The following is a 13,386-nucleotide window of genomic DNA, read 5'->3' as shown; positions in this document are numbered from 1 at the left end:
GAAACTGATCTCCTGGATATTGGAACCCATCCGGAGCTGAGGAGATCAGGTCGTCTGAACAGGATCACAGGCCGGAGGAGCCTGCCTCACAGACTGGACTTGCCTCAAAGACTGGACTCGCCCGCATAACTAGCGGACAGAGTCGATGGCGGGATATATTACTTGGAGTCGCGTGCACGATAGTTGGCGTATCTACATTTTCTTTGGGCATTTGCACTTGAGTTTGGACCTCTGCATTTTAGTCTCGGTGTTGTTTTACACTGTTACGTTCGTAGTGTCTGGTTAGAATCACTACACCTGTCGTTACTTTGTTTGATACAAGAATAGACTTGGTTATTAGAGAACTTTGTATCTGGCTTCTGGTCTCCCACCCAAGCACCTGCAACCCGGGACATGAGTTGCCGGTTTCACCTGGTTTCAAGGCCTTCATCATGATACTCCAGTGACATGTAGGCCCAGCCAATACCTAGCTGAGAAGCAACGGATCTTACCCCTGGAATTCACAAAGGATAGTGGCACACTCACTTTCACAACTTCAAGGACAGGCAGCTGAACATAAACATATCTCTTACAATTGTGTATCATGGTAACTAAACCTACCTTCTAACCGACCTGCCAACCGACCGACCAATACCCAGTCCTTGGCGGAAACTCGCATTCAGGCGCTTTCCCACTTGTTAGAGCGTAGACCTGATGCGCAAACTCGTACCCCTCTAGATACATCTTCACCCAATTACCGGAATGCGTTGGCCACGACTCTTGACATGCCACTCCTTACTCATGCCATAGGCCACCAGGGCATAACACGAAGGTAGTGGCTTTGTTGCTGCTTCCCTTGACCCCAATTATTTGGTGCCGTCATCGGCCTCCGTCTGGTTGCGAGAGTCACCGCCGACCGACGCTGCTTGGAATCCACCAGCACCGCCACCGAATCCTCCTCTGCCACCTCCGAAGCCCTTACCACCGCCGAAGCCGCCTCTGCCACCTCCTCTGCCACCACCCTGACCGCCCTGGCCGCCCTGACCACCCTGGTTACCACCTTGGTTGCCGCCCTGAGCTTGGTCTCCGCCCTGGGCCTGATCACCTTGAGCCTGGTCACCTTGAGCCTGGTCACCCTGCGCCTGATCGCCGCCTTGGGCCTGATCACCACCTTGGGCCTGATCGCCACCTTGAGCCTGGTCACCACCTTGAGCCTGGTCTCCCTGAGCTTGATCTCCCTGGGCTTGGTCTCCGCCCTGGTTCTGATCTCCCTGGTTCTGGTCCTGGTTCTGGTCCTGGTTCTGATCTTGGTTCTGGTCCTGGTTCTGATCTTGGTTCTGATCTTGGTTTTGATCCTGGTTCTGATCTTGACCGCCCTGGTTTTGATCTTGGTTCTGGTCACCATTCTGACCACCCTGGTTTTGATCTTGACCTGCGTTCTGGCCACCGTTCTGACCACCTTGGTTCTGGCCGCCCTGGTTCTGGCCTTGGCCGCCGTTGTTACCACCGTTGTTACCACCGTTGTTACCACCGTTGTTACCACCGTTGTTGCCTCCGTTGTTGTTGTTGTTGTTATTGTTACCACCGCCGCCGCCACCACCACCAACAGTGATGCGAATGCAATCATCTTGGGCACCTCGCTGGGCAACGGGCATGAGGACAGGCTGATGGTTGGATGCGGAGGCCATGGTGCAGATACGGTAGTTACCAGCGGGGAGACCACCATCAACGCTGGCTGTCAAGAGACCCTGGCCGTTACCGGCGTCGTTGACACCCTTGAAGAAGGCGAATTGCGTGGGGTCCAGGGGAGTGGTAGGGTTCAAGGAGTTGCCAGTGTCTTGGACAGTGATATGTGTGTGACCAATGATGTTGCCACCACCATCCAGATCTTGAGGAGCCGCATAGTAGGTAGAAGTGGCATTGGTGAAGGATCCAGGGGCAAAGTTGATCATCTGAACTGAGATGTCAAAGTCCTGATTCGCTTGGATATCGTCACCGTTCTGGGGGCTCGTAAAGACGGAGGAAACCATGTTGTTGGCCGAAGGGATCTTGCCCATGGCTGCAAGGGGTTAGTCAAGAAGTAGAGGCTTGTGAATTGAGACTTACGAATGCCGTTGCAAGATCCATCACGGTTCTGCTCACCGTTGGTCAGAGTCTGACCATTGCAGAAGTTGATGAAGTTGGCATCATCCCTTGTTCGAGTTAGTTCTATTGTCAACCATGGAAGGTGTTATACATACGTCGCTGAGGCTGCTTGGCCGTCTGCGCCAGGGTTGTTACCATCTTGCTGGGAGCCAGTTTGGACGTTGTTCGCGTTCAAGGTTGTACCACCGCCACCTCCGTTGTTGTTGTTGTTGTTGTTGTTGTTTCCGCCATTATTGTTGTTGCCACCATTATTGCCTTGGTTGCCGCCGTTATTACCGCCGTTGTTGCCGTTGTTACCGCCACCGAAGCCGCCGCCGAATTGTCGTCGTTGAAGTGCGCGAGCAAAGGGGTGTCTCCGTTGAACCGCAGCAGCGTCTGAGATAGCAGTAATGCCCAGGAGGGCCACGATCACACCCTTGACCTGCATTGTCGAAGTGGTATTGTCAAAGACAAGAGTAGATAGAGAGTAGGTTGAAGGAGATTTTGGGGTGGTTCCAGACCGGTTTGAAAGTAGAAAAAGACAAGAAAGGAATGGTCACAGACACAGGAAGGCCAACTTGGGTCTCAAGAAAGGAACGAATGAAAGAAAGGAGACACTACCAGAGTTGAGGAGAAAAGAAAGAATCTGGTCAAGGAGAGGAACGAAAACAAGAGGGTTTAAAACATGAAGAGGATGTGGAGGAAGAGCCGGAGAGAGAGTTGCCGAGCCATGACTTATAACAATCACAGACACCCGAGCGTCTCGGGCTTGCACATCAGACGGATCTCATCTCGGCGGCAGAGGGGGCCGAGTCTAGGGTCGCATTTCCGTGACGAGGGTTAAAGCCGGACAGGCATCTTTGGTTGCTAAGGAGTTCGGCCACGAGGGAGAGGGAGACCGGGGGGGAGGCAGCAGATCAAACTTGACGAGAAACACCACGATTAGGCATCGTGGGGCACTAGCTGCGTCTAAGGAGTCGGTATGCGAGACGGGGACAACGCTGATTGCCAAGACGGGACGCCCAAGGGGGTCGGCTTAGACCGTTAAGAGGTTGGACCAGGGGTAGAAAGGCCAAGATGAAGCCTTTCAGGTGATGTAACACCAAGCGTTAAGAGTGTTAGCGAACAGTAGGGAAATAAAGGGTGTCAGCTAGCGCTTGGCTTGGCCGAGAAGAATCCTATAGCTACGGTGCTGGTGGGCGAAAAAGTCGACGGTGACGGTTAGTTAGGATGCAAGAGTCAGGAAAAAAGAAGCCGTTGCGTCGTTGAAGTCGTTGATGCGGCTGCAGGCGTCTCAGCCGGTGCCTCTTTCCCTCTGGGCGTCCTGCAACCCGGGGCTGAGGGGCTCAGGGCAGCCAATCAGGGTCCTTGCCGAGACGCAGCTGCAGCGGGTGGCTCAGGAACTCCAGGCACAGGGCGTTTCGAGGGCTGAGCTCTGAGACGGCGACGCTGGGCGCGAGTGTCGGAGAGTTTCCACCCTGTGACTTGAGAGAGAGGAAGAGAGAGAGAGAGAGAACTTTTTTATCGTTGCTAAATTTGTCTTTGTTGACCTGGGTCGCTGTCGGCCGCATCTGATCGACGATTTGTTTCTGGCATGGGGCCATTGAGTGGTTGGCAAGACCTCATTTACACAGCTAAATGCGCATCATCATCTTCAATAGCCGCCAAGCTGTCAATTGATCGGATGACACTCGCAGATGGTTCAATTGCGCTTCCAGACACACAAGACGAATCTATGAAGCAAAACAAGTCTATCGTTAGTCTGCCCCTGGCCCTAAATGCCATCATCTCTTTAGCTCGCCCCGTAGTCCTTCAAAACTGTCATGTGTCAAAGGACAGGAGGATTCATCCGCTCTTTGTCAAACATGTCCCATCTGTCAACCCAAGAAAGAAGCCATGCGAAAGTTCCTGATTACCAATTTCGTATCGTCGAGATGCCTGCCCAAAGCTGTGAGCGATATAGTTGCTGACAGTAAGTCCTGTTGCAGAAGTGTCGCAGAGTTGCTCGGCTCGAGTAAACCCCAGATAGACGAGGCGACTTGGATCCCCCGTGGCGATGTAACCGTCGAGGTTGACCTGCGACACACAATGCCTCTCTTGAGGGCTTTTATCAAGACTTGCCGAGACCTGCCTTCTCTTTTCTCAGGTTTCAATCGATGAAACTCGCTTTGGGTGCTCGCATTGCGGTGGCGGGTTCCCCTCGTCTCAGAGTCCCCAGTTGGTGCGACGCTGACTCGGGGTAGACGAATATTTCGTCCTTAGCTCCCTCAACTATTCCATGGGTTGCATCTTTCGGTCAATAAGCGTAATTTAGACTGCAAGCAAAGACACCAAAGGTTCATTGCCTTGTGACGTTGAGGCCTTGGCATCCACATTGGGATCAGTGTTGAACACTTGTTGTTGCTGCCAAGCACCAAAACACAATCCAGTGTTTAGACATGATCTAGAATTCAGGCATAATCCAGACTAAATGATCATTCAAATACCTCTACTGTGCTTCCTTCTGTTCATTCCCTCGTTGGGTCTTCACTGATTCTTCGTATCTTCATAAACGCATTATAGCTCACCGGCAGCCTGCTCCGCCTCAACGTCATTGTACGTTTCAACGATGCGATCCAGCCAAGCCGCCATTCGGTAACCGGCCAGAGCCACCTGCCTCTCGATAACCGGGGCAGCCTTCTCAAAGTACTCGCCTCCGAGCTCCTGGCCGACGATGGCAGCGGCACCTTCAGGCAGAACTGCGATTCCTGGTCAATAATTGAATCTTATAGTCTCACCCGGCACAAACTTACCGTGAGTGCAGACGAGGGCGTTAGCCTCTCGTGACCAAGCGAGGGCGGTGCTGACGGGGTCGTCAAAGTTGAGGTCCTTCAACCAAGTCTCCTTCTCCTCGGCAAAACGTCCATCAGTAATCTCAACGGCGAGCTGCCTGGCCCAGTTGCCAGCAAGCTCAAAGGGATCGCCGTGCAGACCGCCCAGCAGCTTCTCAGCAATGGAGCTATCCCAGACGTGGTGGAGGTTAAAGTGGCGACCGTCAAACTTGACATAGAGGCCATTGCCGCCCCTCTCGACGTTCTCGTTATGCATAGGCTGGTGGAGATCACCGACAAAGTGCACGACAAACTTGGCCGCCTGGTTGCGCTGCCAGAATGGCAGATTGGGCTCGAGCGACTGCTTTGTGTAGTTTGCGAGGGCAGTAATAACGCAGCCGTCGTCTTTACAATCGCGTTCAAAGTCGACGTTGCACTGCTCGGGCGGGCTGTCGTGGGCGTCGATGAAGTGGAACGTCTTTGTGTACCGGCCCCAGTCGGTGTAGCGGATCGAGTCGGCCCAGCTGGCTATCTTGGCGATGTAGTCGGGGCCCTCATTGTAGAGGAGCTCCTTGAGATGAGCTTCTGTTGCGTTGGAGACGAAGTGGCTGGCGAGGTAAGCGGTGGTGATGTGACCAAGACCTGTTGCGTCAATGTTAGCACGACAGGTTGCACAGCTCGAACCGTTCTGTACGCACTGCCCCATGCGATCGTCGCAGGCAGGTTGGCGAGGCAGAGGGCCAGCGCGCTGCCAGAGAGAAGCTTCATGATGGGTGGAATGCGAGATGGATGGTATGGATCAGATATGGAGCTCAAACAATGGAGGCGCTGACGTGGGAATGCAGCTTATATATGCTGCCGGTCGCGGATGAGAATAGGATGAAGCTGAGATGCAGAGGCGAGGCAGAAAGGCAGATGCAAGCTTTATTGAAACCCTGCAGCAGAGCAGGCAGAGAGAGGCAAAGTCTAGATTCAATCTACGCCTCTGAATGGCGATGCGGCCGCGAGCTATGAGCTGGGCGACAGATGGCTGGCTAAGCTGGATCATGGAATCGATAGCTTCCCGCGGGGCGACAGCTTCCGGTTGGCTGTGAGGGCAGGCTGCTGGCTCAACAAGCTGCGGCCAGTTGCTAGAGGAACAGGGGTTCGTGAACTGGAGGCGGGACGGGCAGACGAGACATGGCGAATCATGAGGACATGTGCGGCGCCACGCGAAACGGGGGGGACAAGGTCATGGCTGGCTGGAGAGGGACCACGAGGCTTTTGGCTGCTCGATAGCTTTGATTGAGAATGGAGGCTTGTAAGGTTACAGCGTGCATGCATGTACCTCTCTCTGTAGATGGAGAGCTGAGTTTGTTGTTGTCGTCAGCAACTGTCCAACCAGAGCAACACTGCATCATCTCTTCCGCACCTCAAGACCCTTAGAATGACACTGAAGAAACCCTGCATGCTTCCTAACAGCGGCATGCGCCTCAAGGCAACTCCGAGGAATGCGCCCCAAATCAAGGATGCTCCCCTCTTTTTGTCTCGATTGGATTGACCATCTCGTTCGTCTCCCAACAGTTCCCCATTTTTTAGCTCACAAGATCTGCCCCAAGTGCGTCACAGCGGAGCCTCCGCCGATAAGCCTTGGCCAATGCAGGCGGTTCAGTTGGCAACAAGGAATTGGCAGCGCGATAAGGCCATGGGTTGAGGAGCCGACAACGGGCTTTCGCTATGGGCATGACTCTGACCGGGCAATTCTCTGCTCTTGTATCTAATCTCTACCGGCTCATTACTGTTTAAACCTGTAAATACGGCTCATAACCGACTTGACCCCTCAACTTCGCATCGTCGCGTCGCTCGGCCTCCGTCGTCCGTTAGGTCACGGCAGAAGATCAACTCCATCCATCTCTCTCTTGTCTGCCCTCGTGATACCCACCTTTGTCGCACCACACCCTTCCTTCTCTTTCTCCTCTTCTGACTTGCTCTCCCTCCTCCCTCTCTTTTCGTTCACCTCTCTTTCTTTGAGCTCCCCCCCCGACCACCTGGACTTTGCGATATGCCACTCTTGGCTACAACTACGTTTGCCGCCGCGGCGCGGTCGATACCTATCACAGAGGCCGTGTCTGGCATTTTTGGCAGCATCAGCTTGACCTCTTGGATATGCCTTCTCGTACGTCCCTCCTCTCGCGTTCCCGTCGCATGCGCCTGGGCTACACTGACACTTCTCCAGCTCCCTCAGCTGTTCACCAACTACAAGGCGAAGAGCGCCGATGGCCTCAGCATGGCGTTTCTCGTCGTCTGGCTTCTGGGCGATATCACCAATCTCGTCGGTTCGTACTCCCCCAGCACACGCGAGCAGAAATTTCCGATTCAGCCAATTTGTTACTCAACGAAACAATGCCATTCCTCGCACCTTGAACTTGTTATCGCTCCTTGGAAACTCTGAAAAAAAAATTCACTTTGGTGGCTTGCGCCAACGACCGCTGTCAACTCACTAACCTCGACTCGACAGGTGCCTTGTTCACCCGCCTAGCTCCCACGGCCGTTGCATTGGCAGGCTACTTTTGCATTGCCGACCTCGTCCTCATCAGCCAGGTCATCTACTACAACGCCCTCAACGCCCGTCGAGCTCGCCGCGCCGAGAACGAGGACCCCTCCGAAGAGTCGCCCCTCATTGCCAGCCAGCGGCGGCGACGGAGCTCTTCCTTTGGCCTCCCGGGGTCCCAGCGCCGCCATGCGACGCACACCGAGTCGTCAATGGAGCCCCTGAGGAAGATTGTCACGGGCGAGGATGAGACTCCCGATAGCAGCCCCTGGATTCACAACGCTCTAAGTCTGCTGGCTGTGTATGCCATTGGATTTGCCGGCTGGTTTGTCTCGTACAAGGTCGGTGCTTGGGACGGTGCCGACCCCGGCACTCCCGACTCGCCTGACCACGCCAAGACTGGTATCGAGATTGCTGGACTCACGCTTGGATATTTCAGTGCCGCTCTCTATCTCTGGTACGCTTATCTCACAATGCGATCTGGTATTTTTGCTAACAAATTGCCAGTGCTCGAATTCCCCAGATTATCAAGAATTATCGGGAAAAGTCGTGCGAAGGTGAGATTCTCGCATTCCAAAACATAGGACTCAGCGAGACTAACAAACACAGGCCTTGCCCTTCTCTTTTTCATGCTCTCCCTGAGCGGAAACCTCACCTACGGCATCAGCCTCGTCGCCTACTCTCAGGACAAGGGCTACCTCCTCAACGCGCTCCCCTGGTTGCTCGGCTCCCTGGGCACAATTGCCGAAGACCTCGTCATCTTTATCCAGTTCCGAATCTACTCCAACGGCGACCGAAGTAGCGCCATTGCGGCCTAATGTGGCAAACTACGAACAGCAGTGAATAGGTAGCGAAGAGGGCGGATGGTCTAATGTGCATTGGATTGGCGTTTGGTTATCGGTACAACCTACAAGGGGATTTATGGATGACTGGGCTATAATCAGTTCATGATTCATCCTCAAGTAGACTGGCATATGGCATCTTGCTTAGATCATGCTACTGCATTGGCATCATGTAATTTTTCCTTTTTTTATTTGGTTAGAGATATTTGATAAGATTGCATTGGGAACATCTGATGTCATACCACTTTGAAGTCTCATCCACAGTTGCAAATTCGAGGCCTATAATTAGACGGGGTCTCGGCCCATAAATTCCAGACTCACAGTGGGGCCCTCCGTCGCCGACCCGACTCCGATGGCGGGGGGAGGTTTTCCTATGGCGGGGTCTGGCCTCCGAAGACAAGACTCACTCGACTCGACGGCTAAAATTTAACGCCTACATCTTCGAACATCTCCCGATTCACTTGTTGAGCATCTTCTACGTTCTCAATTGACCGTCTAGAGACATTTCTTTAATCATGGCTCCTGAATTCCCTACCAAGAAGTGCGGTACGTCCTCCTACTCTTCTGCATTACCCCTCCATCACCATATCCATCTCGCATGATACCCTCAACCTCCAACCAAGGCTAACTTGACCTCAGGTGTCCTCGGTGCCACTGGCTCCGTCGGGCAGCGCTTCATCCTCCTCCTCGCCCAGCACCCTCATCTCACCCTCCACGCCATCGGCGCCTCATCCCGCTCCGCGGGCAAGAAGTACAAGGATGCCGTGCGGTGGAAGCAGGCCGCCCCCATGGGCGACGTCGCCGAGATGGTGGTGAGGGAGTGCAAGGCGGATCAATTCAAGGACTGTGACGTTGTCTTTAGCGGTCTTGACTCGGACGTCGCCGGCGACATTGGTATGTCCTTTCTGCAAGTTGCCAGAAGCAATTGCTAACTGTGACTCCCTCAGAGCTCGAGTTCATCCAGGCCGACATCCCCGTCTTCTCCAATGCCAAAAACTACCGCCGCGATCCCCTCGTCCCTCTCGTCGTTCCCACCGTCAACCTCCCTCACCTCGACCTCATCCCTCACCAGCGCTCCGTCCGCAAGCTCAACAAGGGCTTCCTCGTCTGCAACTCCAACTGCGCCGTCATCGGCCTCGTCATCCCCTTTGCTGCCCTCCAGGCCGCCTTCGGTCCCATCTCCACCGTCTCCATCGTCACCATGCAGGCCGTCTCTGGTGCTGGCTACCCCGGCGTCTCTAGCATGGACATCATTGACAACGTCGTGCCCTTCATCTCGGGCGAGGAGGATAAGCTCGAGACCGAAGCCCGCAAGATCCTGGGCCGCCTCGACGAGTCTGGTACCGCCTTTGTCGAGCAGGACGGCCTCCGTGTCTCGGCCACCTGCAACCGCGTTCCCGTCATGGATGGCCACACGGCCTGCGTGAGCCTGAGCTTCGAGCGCAAGCCTGCCCCCTCAGCCGACGAGGTCCGTGAGGCCCTCCGCAACTACACCTGCGAGGCCCAGACCCTGGGCTGCCCCTCGGCCCCCGAGCCCGCCATCAAGGTCTTTGGCGATGACCAGCCCGACCGGCCTCAGCCCCGTCTCGACCGCGACCTCGGCCGTGGCTACACTGTGAGCGTTGGCCGTGTGCGCCAGGATGAGGCAGGTATCTTTGACATTAAGTTTACTGCCCTGAGCCACAACAGTAAGTTCTGCCACCACAGGTTTTTGAGGTTCCTAATTGCTAACTGTCATAGCTGTCATTGGTGCCGCTGGTTCGTCGATACTGAATGCCGAGGCCGCCATCCTCAAGGGCTACATCTAGATGTCTTGATATGTTTAAAAGTTGATTACGGTAGAGTTTTGGATAAAATAAAATTAAACTTGGAGTTTAATGCTCAACAAAGACAACACTTATTCACTCCAACTTAAGACAAGTCGAATACGGTTCAAACATGCTCAATTATTCAAGATCGATCGCAACATCGTACCACGGTCGACCATGAGGGTATATCTATGCTATCCAAGCGCAAGTGCCTTGGCACTGGTTCTGCGCAACCCATTCATTGCCTCCGACCACAGACTCGGTACAAAACAGTGCTATTCATAAAACCCAAGAAAAGTCCTTCCGTATGGGGTCGTCTAAGTCCAATTACCTATCCATGATGCTGCGCGCTGACCCAGTGCGCCATGACCCGTCACGCCAAAAACCAAACTCCAGAAATGTGTAAATCCAAACGCCACACATGATGGCTTGCCGCCTGGAAAGGGGCAGTGGGTGTGAACCAGTTTATCGGTTGCGATCCTCAGGAGATGGAGACCTTGCCCTGCCGGCACCACTTGAGAACAAGCTGAGCCAACCGTCGTGTCGGCTCCATCGTGAGGATCGGGGTTCTGGCGAGAGCAGGCCTTGTTCAAGGTCCGATTCTCGGTCGTCAGAGCGAGATCCAGAGCCCTCAGCAATAGTTTCCTCGTCATCACTGTCATCATCGCGATACGGCTCATAATGTGGTTCCGATGACGAGCCGTGAGCGAGGGATCGAACAACGTCGCCCTTGCAAATGGGGCATGTCCGTCGGCGGGTAGTCAACCAAGGGGTACTAAAGATCAATTAGCAAAAATTGTCATAATAGATAGGACTAGGGGGAAACTCACATGCACTCGACGTGGAACTCGTGACCGCATGGCAGGCTCATGACTTGGCTCTCGCCATCCACGTACTCCTCCAGACAGACTACGCACTCGACTTGGCGTCCCATATACTTCTTCCATTCGGCAGAGAATCCGCTAGAGCCCTTTTCGCGCTCATTACGGCGGTTGTTCCTCGTGCTTGTCGAAGGGGTCGGGATAGATTCGCTTGATGCAACTCGCGACTCGTCCTCAGGAACACCAGTCGTGGTTCTCGACCTGGGACGGGGGCGTGTAGGAGTCTCCTGAAGCAGAGGAGTGGTGGGAGATGCGCTTGAGGGAGAAGGCGCTCTTGGCGAGAGGCTTGGGGATGTGGCAACCGTGTGATAGGTGCGAACGGGGAGACGCTCGACGACCGACTTGGGGGCCCTCCATCTCCTTCGGCGGATCCTGGCGCGGAGGATAAGGAGAGCGTAGACGACAGTCAGAGTTACCAGGGGGCTGATGACAAGCACAAGGAGGGTGTCGAAAAAGGGGCTGGCGTTGCTCGTAGGAGTAATGGTTACCCAGAGCCCTTCGTGTACCTCGTCAGGGCGTTCTAGTCTATCATCGGGTCTGTCGATTGGTGCATTAGGCTCGTCCTCCTCTTCGGTCTCACTGAAAAATTTCAAGAGCTCAGCATCAGCTGTGGAATCCGAGGGTCCTGAGCTGTGGCGTGTAACGGAAGTCTTTCTGATCGAGGCGGGATCCAGTGTCTCGGATTCGTCTTTTGGCTTCCACTCATCGTAATCATCTTCGGACAGAATAGGGCTTCGGGTGTCCTTGATCGCTCTCTTTCGAAGAGTATTTCGGACTGCCTGAGTGGTTTCATCATCTGACTCCCTAGCAAAGTTGGAGGGAGCCTGTTGCCTCCTAGTAATAAATCGGTTGAAGCGGCTGCTGACTTGTGAACTGACCAGAGACCGTCTCTCCCGGGTCGAAGCGGTAACACTCGATCTGGGTCTCTGCGTCTTGTGCTTCCTTGGCCTGGGACCCTGCTGAACCCTAAGGACAGGATTGCCTTGGTTGTCGAGAGTGTCTTCGATAAAGCTACCCGGCTGGGTCAGCGCAGACAACAGCTGCGCCGTGGTTCGGGCGGTGAAAACGGAGGGAATAGTGACATTGTCGACCTCGGGGCCGTGTGCAAACATCTGGATCAGAGGGCCGCCTTTCTGGTTATCGCCTACAATGACGGCAATGGCACCTCTTCGCTGTGCCCACATTACCTTGTCGAGAAAGCCACAGCCGCCGCGCATCAAAAGCACAACTTTGCCCTTGATATCGGAAGCATCTTGATTCCGCGAATGACCGCGGTGGCCGTTTGTGAACTCGCTAGGGCTGGTGATGCGGTTGTGCTCGTTTCGAGTAAAGACTTGGTCGCCTCGCTTAGAGTGCGTAGAAGCATCTGACTTGGGGGCGGCAACTGAGGGGACGGCAGCTCGGAGTGCCCTGTTCAAACCCACGGCCTCGGCGCCCTTGTTCCACCCGGGCAAGTCGCCGCAGCCCAGCTCACCAGTGCCGTCGAGTAGAGAATCCTCAGCGAACCCGCTACCGATCCATAATTGACCACTTAGACCGCGGATGGCGAGCTTGGGGCCAAAGGCGGCTGGGCGGGCGGCAAAGGAAGTGCTGTTGTCGTCGGTCAAACTGATGGCAGCGTTTGGCGGAAATAACGAAAAGGGCGTATTGTAGTACATGGAGCCCCAAACGGACTTTGTCGACTTTGTCGTCTCATGGCGGAATTGGGAGGATTGGGCTGCCTTGGAACTGGACGAGAATCCACCGGCGGGGTAATCGGCGTAGGCGGATCGCAGCGACGAGGATATAGCGCGGCAGAAGAGTAAGAGAGATACGGCGATGAATAGTATAAGAACGAAAACTCGCGGAGGACGCATTTTGAAGTGGATGCGGTGGGAATGGCGAATTCACCGAAAGGGAGAGGAGGAGAAGAAGGATATAACAGAAGAAGAGGAGGAGGAGAGGAGGTTGGAGGAGCAGGAGGCGGGACGGAAATGGATGAGGTGAGGTGAGGCGTGAGGTGACCTCGGAGAGATAACAAAGACGTCACCTCGGGCCTAGACCGACCATTCGTTTCGACGCGGGGGGGAAGAGGCAAGTAAGGTTCTAGGCTTGGATTGGCAATATTTGCTCAACCCGGAGTAGAGTGTAACAAAGAAGACGGACGAGGCTAGAAGAGTGAGGAGAAGAAGCAGGCTGAGGTGAGGGAATACAGGCCCGAAGTAAGTAGGTACTTGAAGTCGAGATGATGGACGTTATTTTGGCTGACTACACCTGCCCCAAAAAAGTCAAAGGTAAAAAAAATAAAATGGCAGTTGGAGTAGCTCTCAAGGTTAAACAAAGGAGAAGGCGTTCAAGAAAGGGCTGCCAGTCATGAGAGGCACAACGCAGCGCAGCCGCCTCGTGAGCAGCGGGAGCGCGGCACCTCATAAA

The 13,386-nt window shown here is 54.4% G+C and overlaps 5 protein-coding genes across 5 annotated transcripts; 2 read left to right on the top strand and 3 right to left on the bottom strand.

Annotated features, from left to right (window-relative positions):
* Positions 1-845: 845 nt before the first annotated feature.
* On the bottom strand, positions 846-2,551 carry NCS57_00407100 (uncharacterized protein; the record flags this gene model as incomplete). The annotated part of the gene is made up of 3 exons (XM_053054046.1): positions 846-2,038; positions 2,086-2,171; positions 2,220-2,551. 3 exons carry the CDS (start codon positions 2,549-2,551, stop codon positions 846-848), a joined length of 1,611 nt encoding a protein of 536 aa, XP_052916206.1.
* Positions 2,552-4,659: 2,108 nt separating this feature from the next.
* Positions 4,660-5,681, bottom strand: NCS57_00407000 (uncharacterized protein; the record flags this gene model as incomplete). Its single annotated transcript, XM_053054045.1, has 3 exons — positions 4,660-4,841; positions 4,896-5,555; positions 5,612-5,681. 3 exons carry the CDS (start codon positions 5,679-5,681, stop codon positions 4,660-4,662), a joined length of 912 nt encoding a protein of 303 aa, XP_052916205.1.
* A 1,273-nt stretch (positions 5,682-6,954) lies between these two features.
* Positions 6,955-8,261, top strand: NCS57_00406900 (uncharacterized protein; the record flags this gene model as incomplete). Its single annotated transcript, XM_053054044.1, has 5 exons — positions 6,955-7,068; positions 7,129-7,228; positions 7,411-7,900; positions 7,951-8,000; positions 8,053-8,261. 5 exons carry the CDS (start codon positions 6,955-6,957, stop codon positions 8,259-8,261), a joined length of 963 nt encoding a protein of 320 aa, XP_052916204.1.
* A 539-nt stretch (positions 8,262-8,800) lies between these two features.
* Positions 8,801-10,093, top strand: NCS57_00406800 (Aspartate-semialdehyde dehydrogenase; the record flags this gene model as incomplete). Its single annotated transcript, XM_053054043.1, has 4 exons — positions 8,801-8,831; positions 8,925-9,179; positions 9,233-9,973; positions 10,026-10,093. 4 exons carry the CDS (start codon positions 8,801-8,803, stop codon positions 10,091-10,093), a joined length of 1,095 nt encoding a protein of 364 aa, XP_052916203.1.
* Positions 10,094-10,558: 465 nt separating this feature from the next.
* NCS57_00406700 (RING-type domain-containing protein) lies at positions 10,559-12,830 on the bottom strand (the record flags this gene model as incomplete). Its single annotated transcript, XM_053054042.1, has 2 exons — positions 10,559-10,868; positions 10,924-12,830. The coding sequence occupies 2 exons, from the start codon at positions 12,828-12,830 to the stop codon at positions 10,559-10,561; spliced, it is 2,217 nt and encodes a 738-aa protein (XP_052916202.1).
* Between the last annotated feature and the right edge of the window lie 556 nt (positions 12,831-13,386).

Source organism: Fusarium keratoplasticum, chromosome 3, assembly GCF_025433545.1.
Source record: "Fusarium keratoplasticum isolate Fu6.1 chromosome 3, whole genome shotgun sequence".
NCBI lineage: Eukaryota > Fungi > Ascomycota > Sordariomycetes > Hypocreales > Nectriaceae > Fusarium > Fusarium keratoplasticum.
This window is presented reverse-complemented; position numbering and strand designations above follow the sequence as displayed.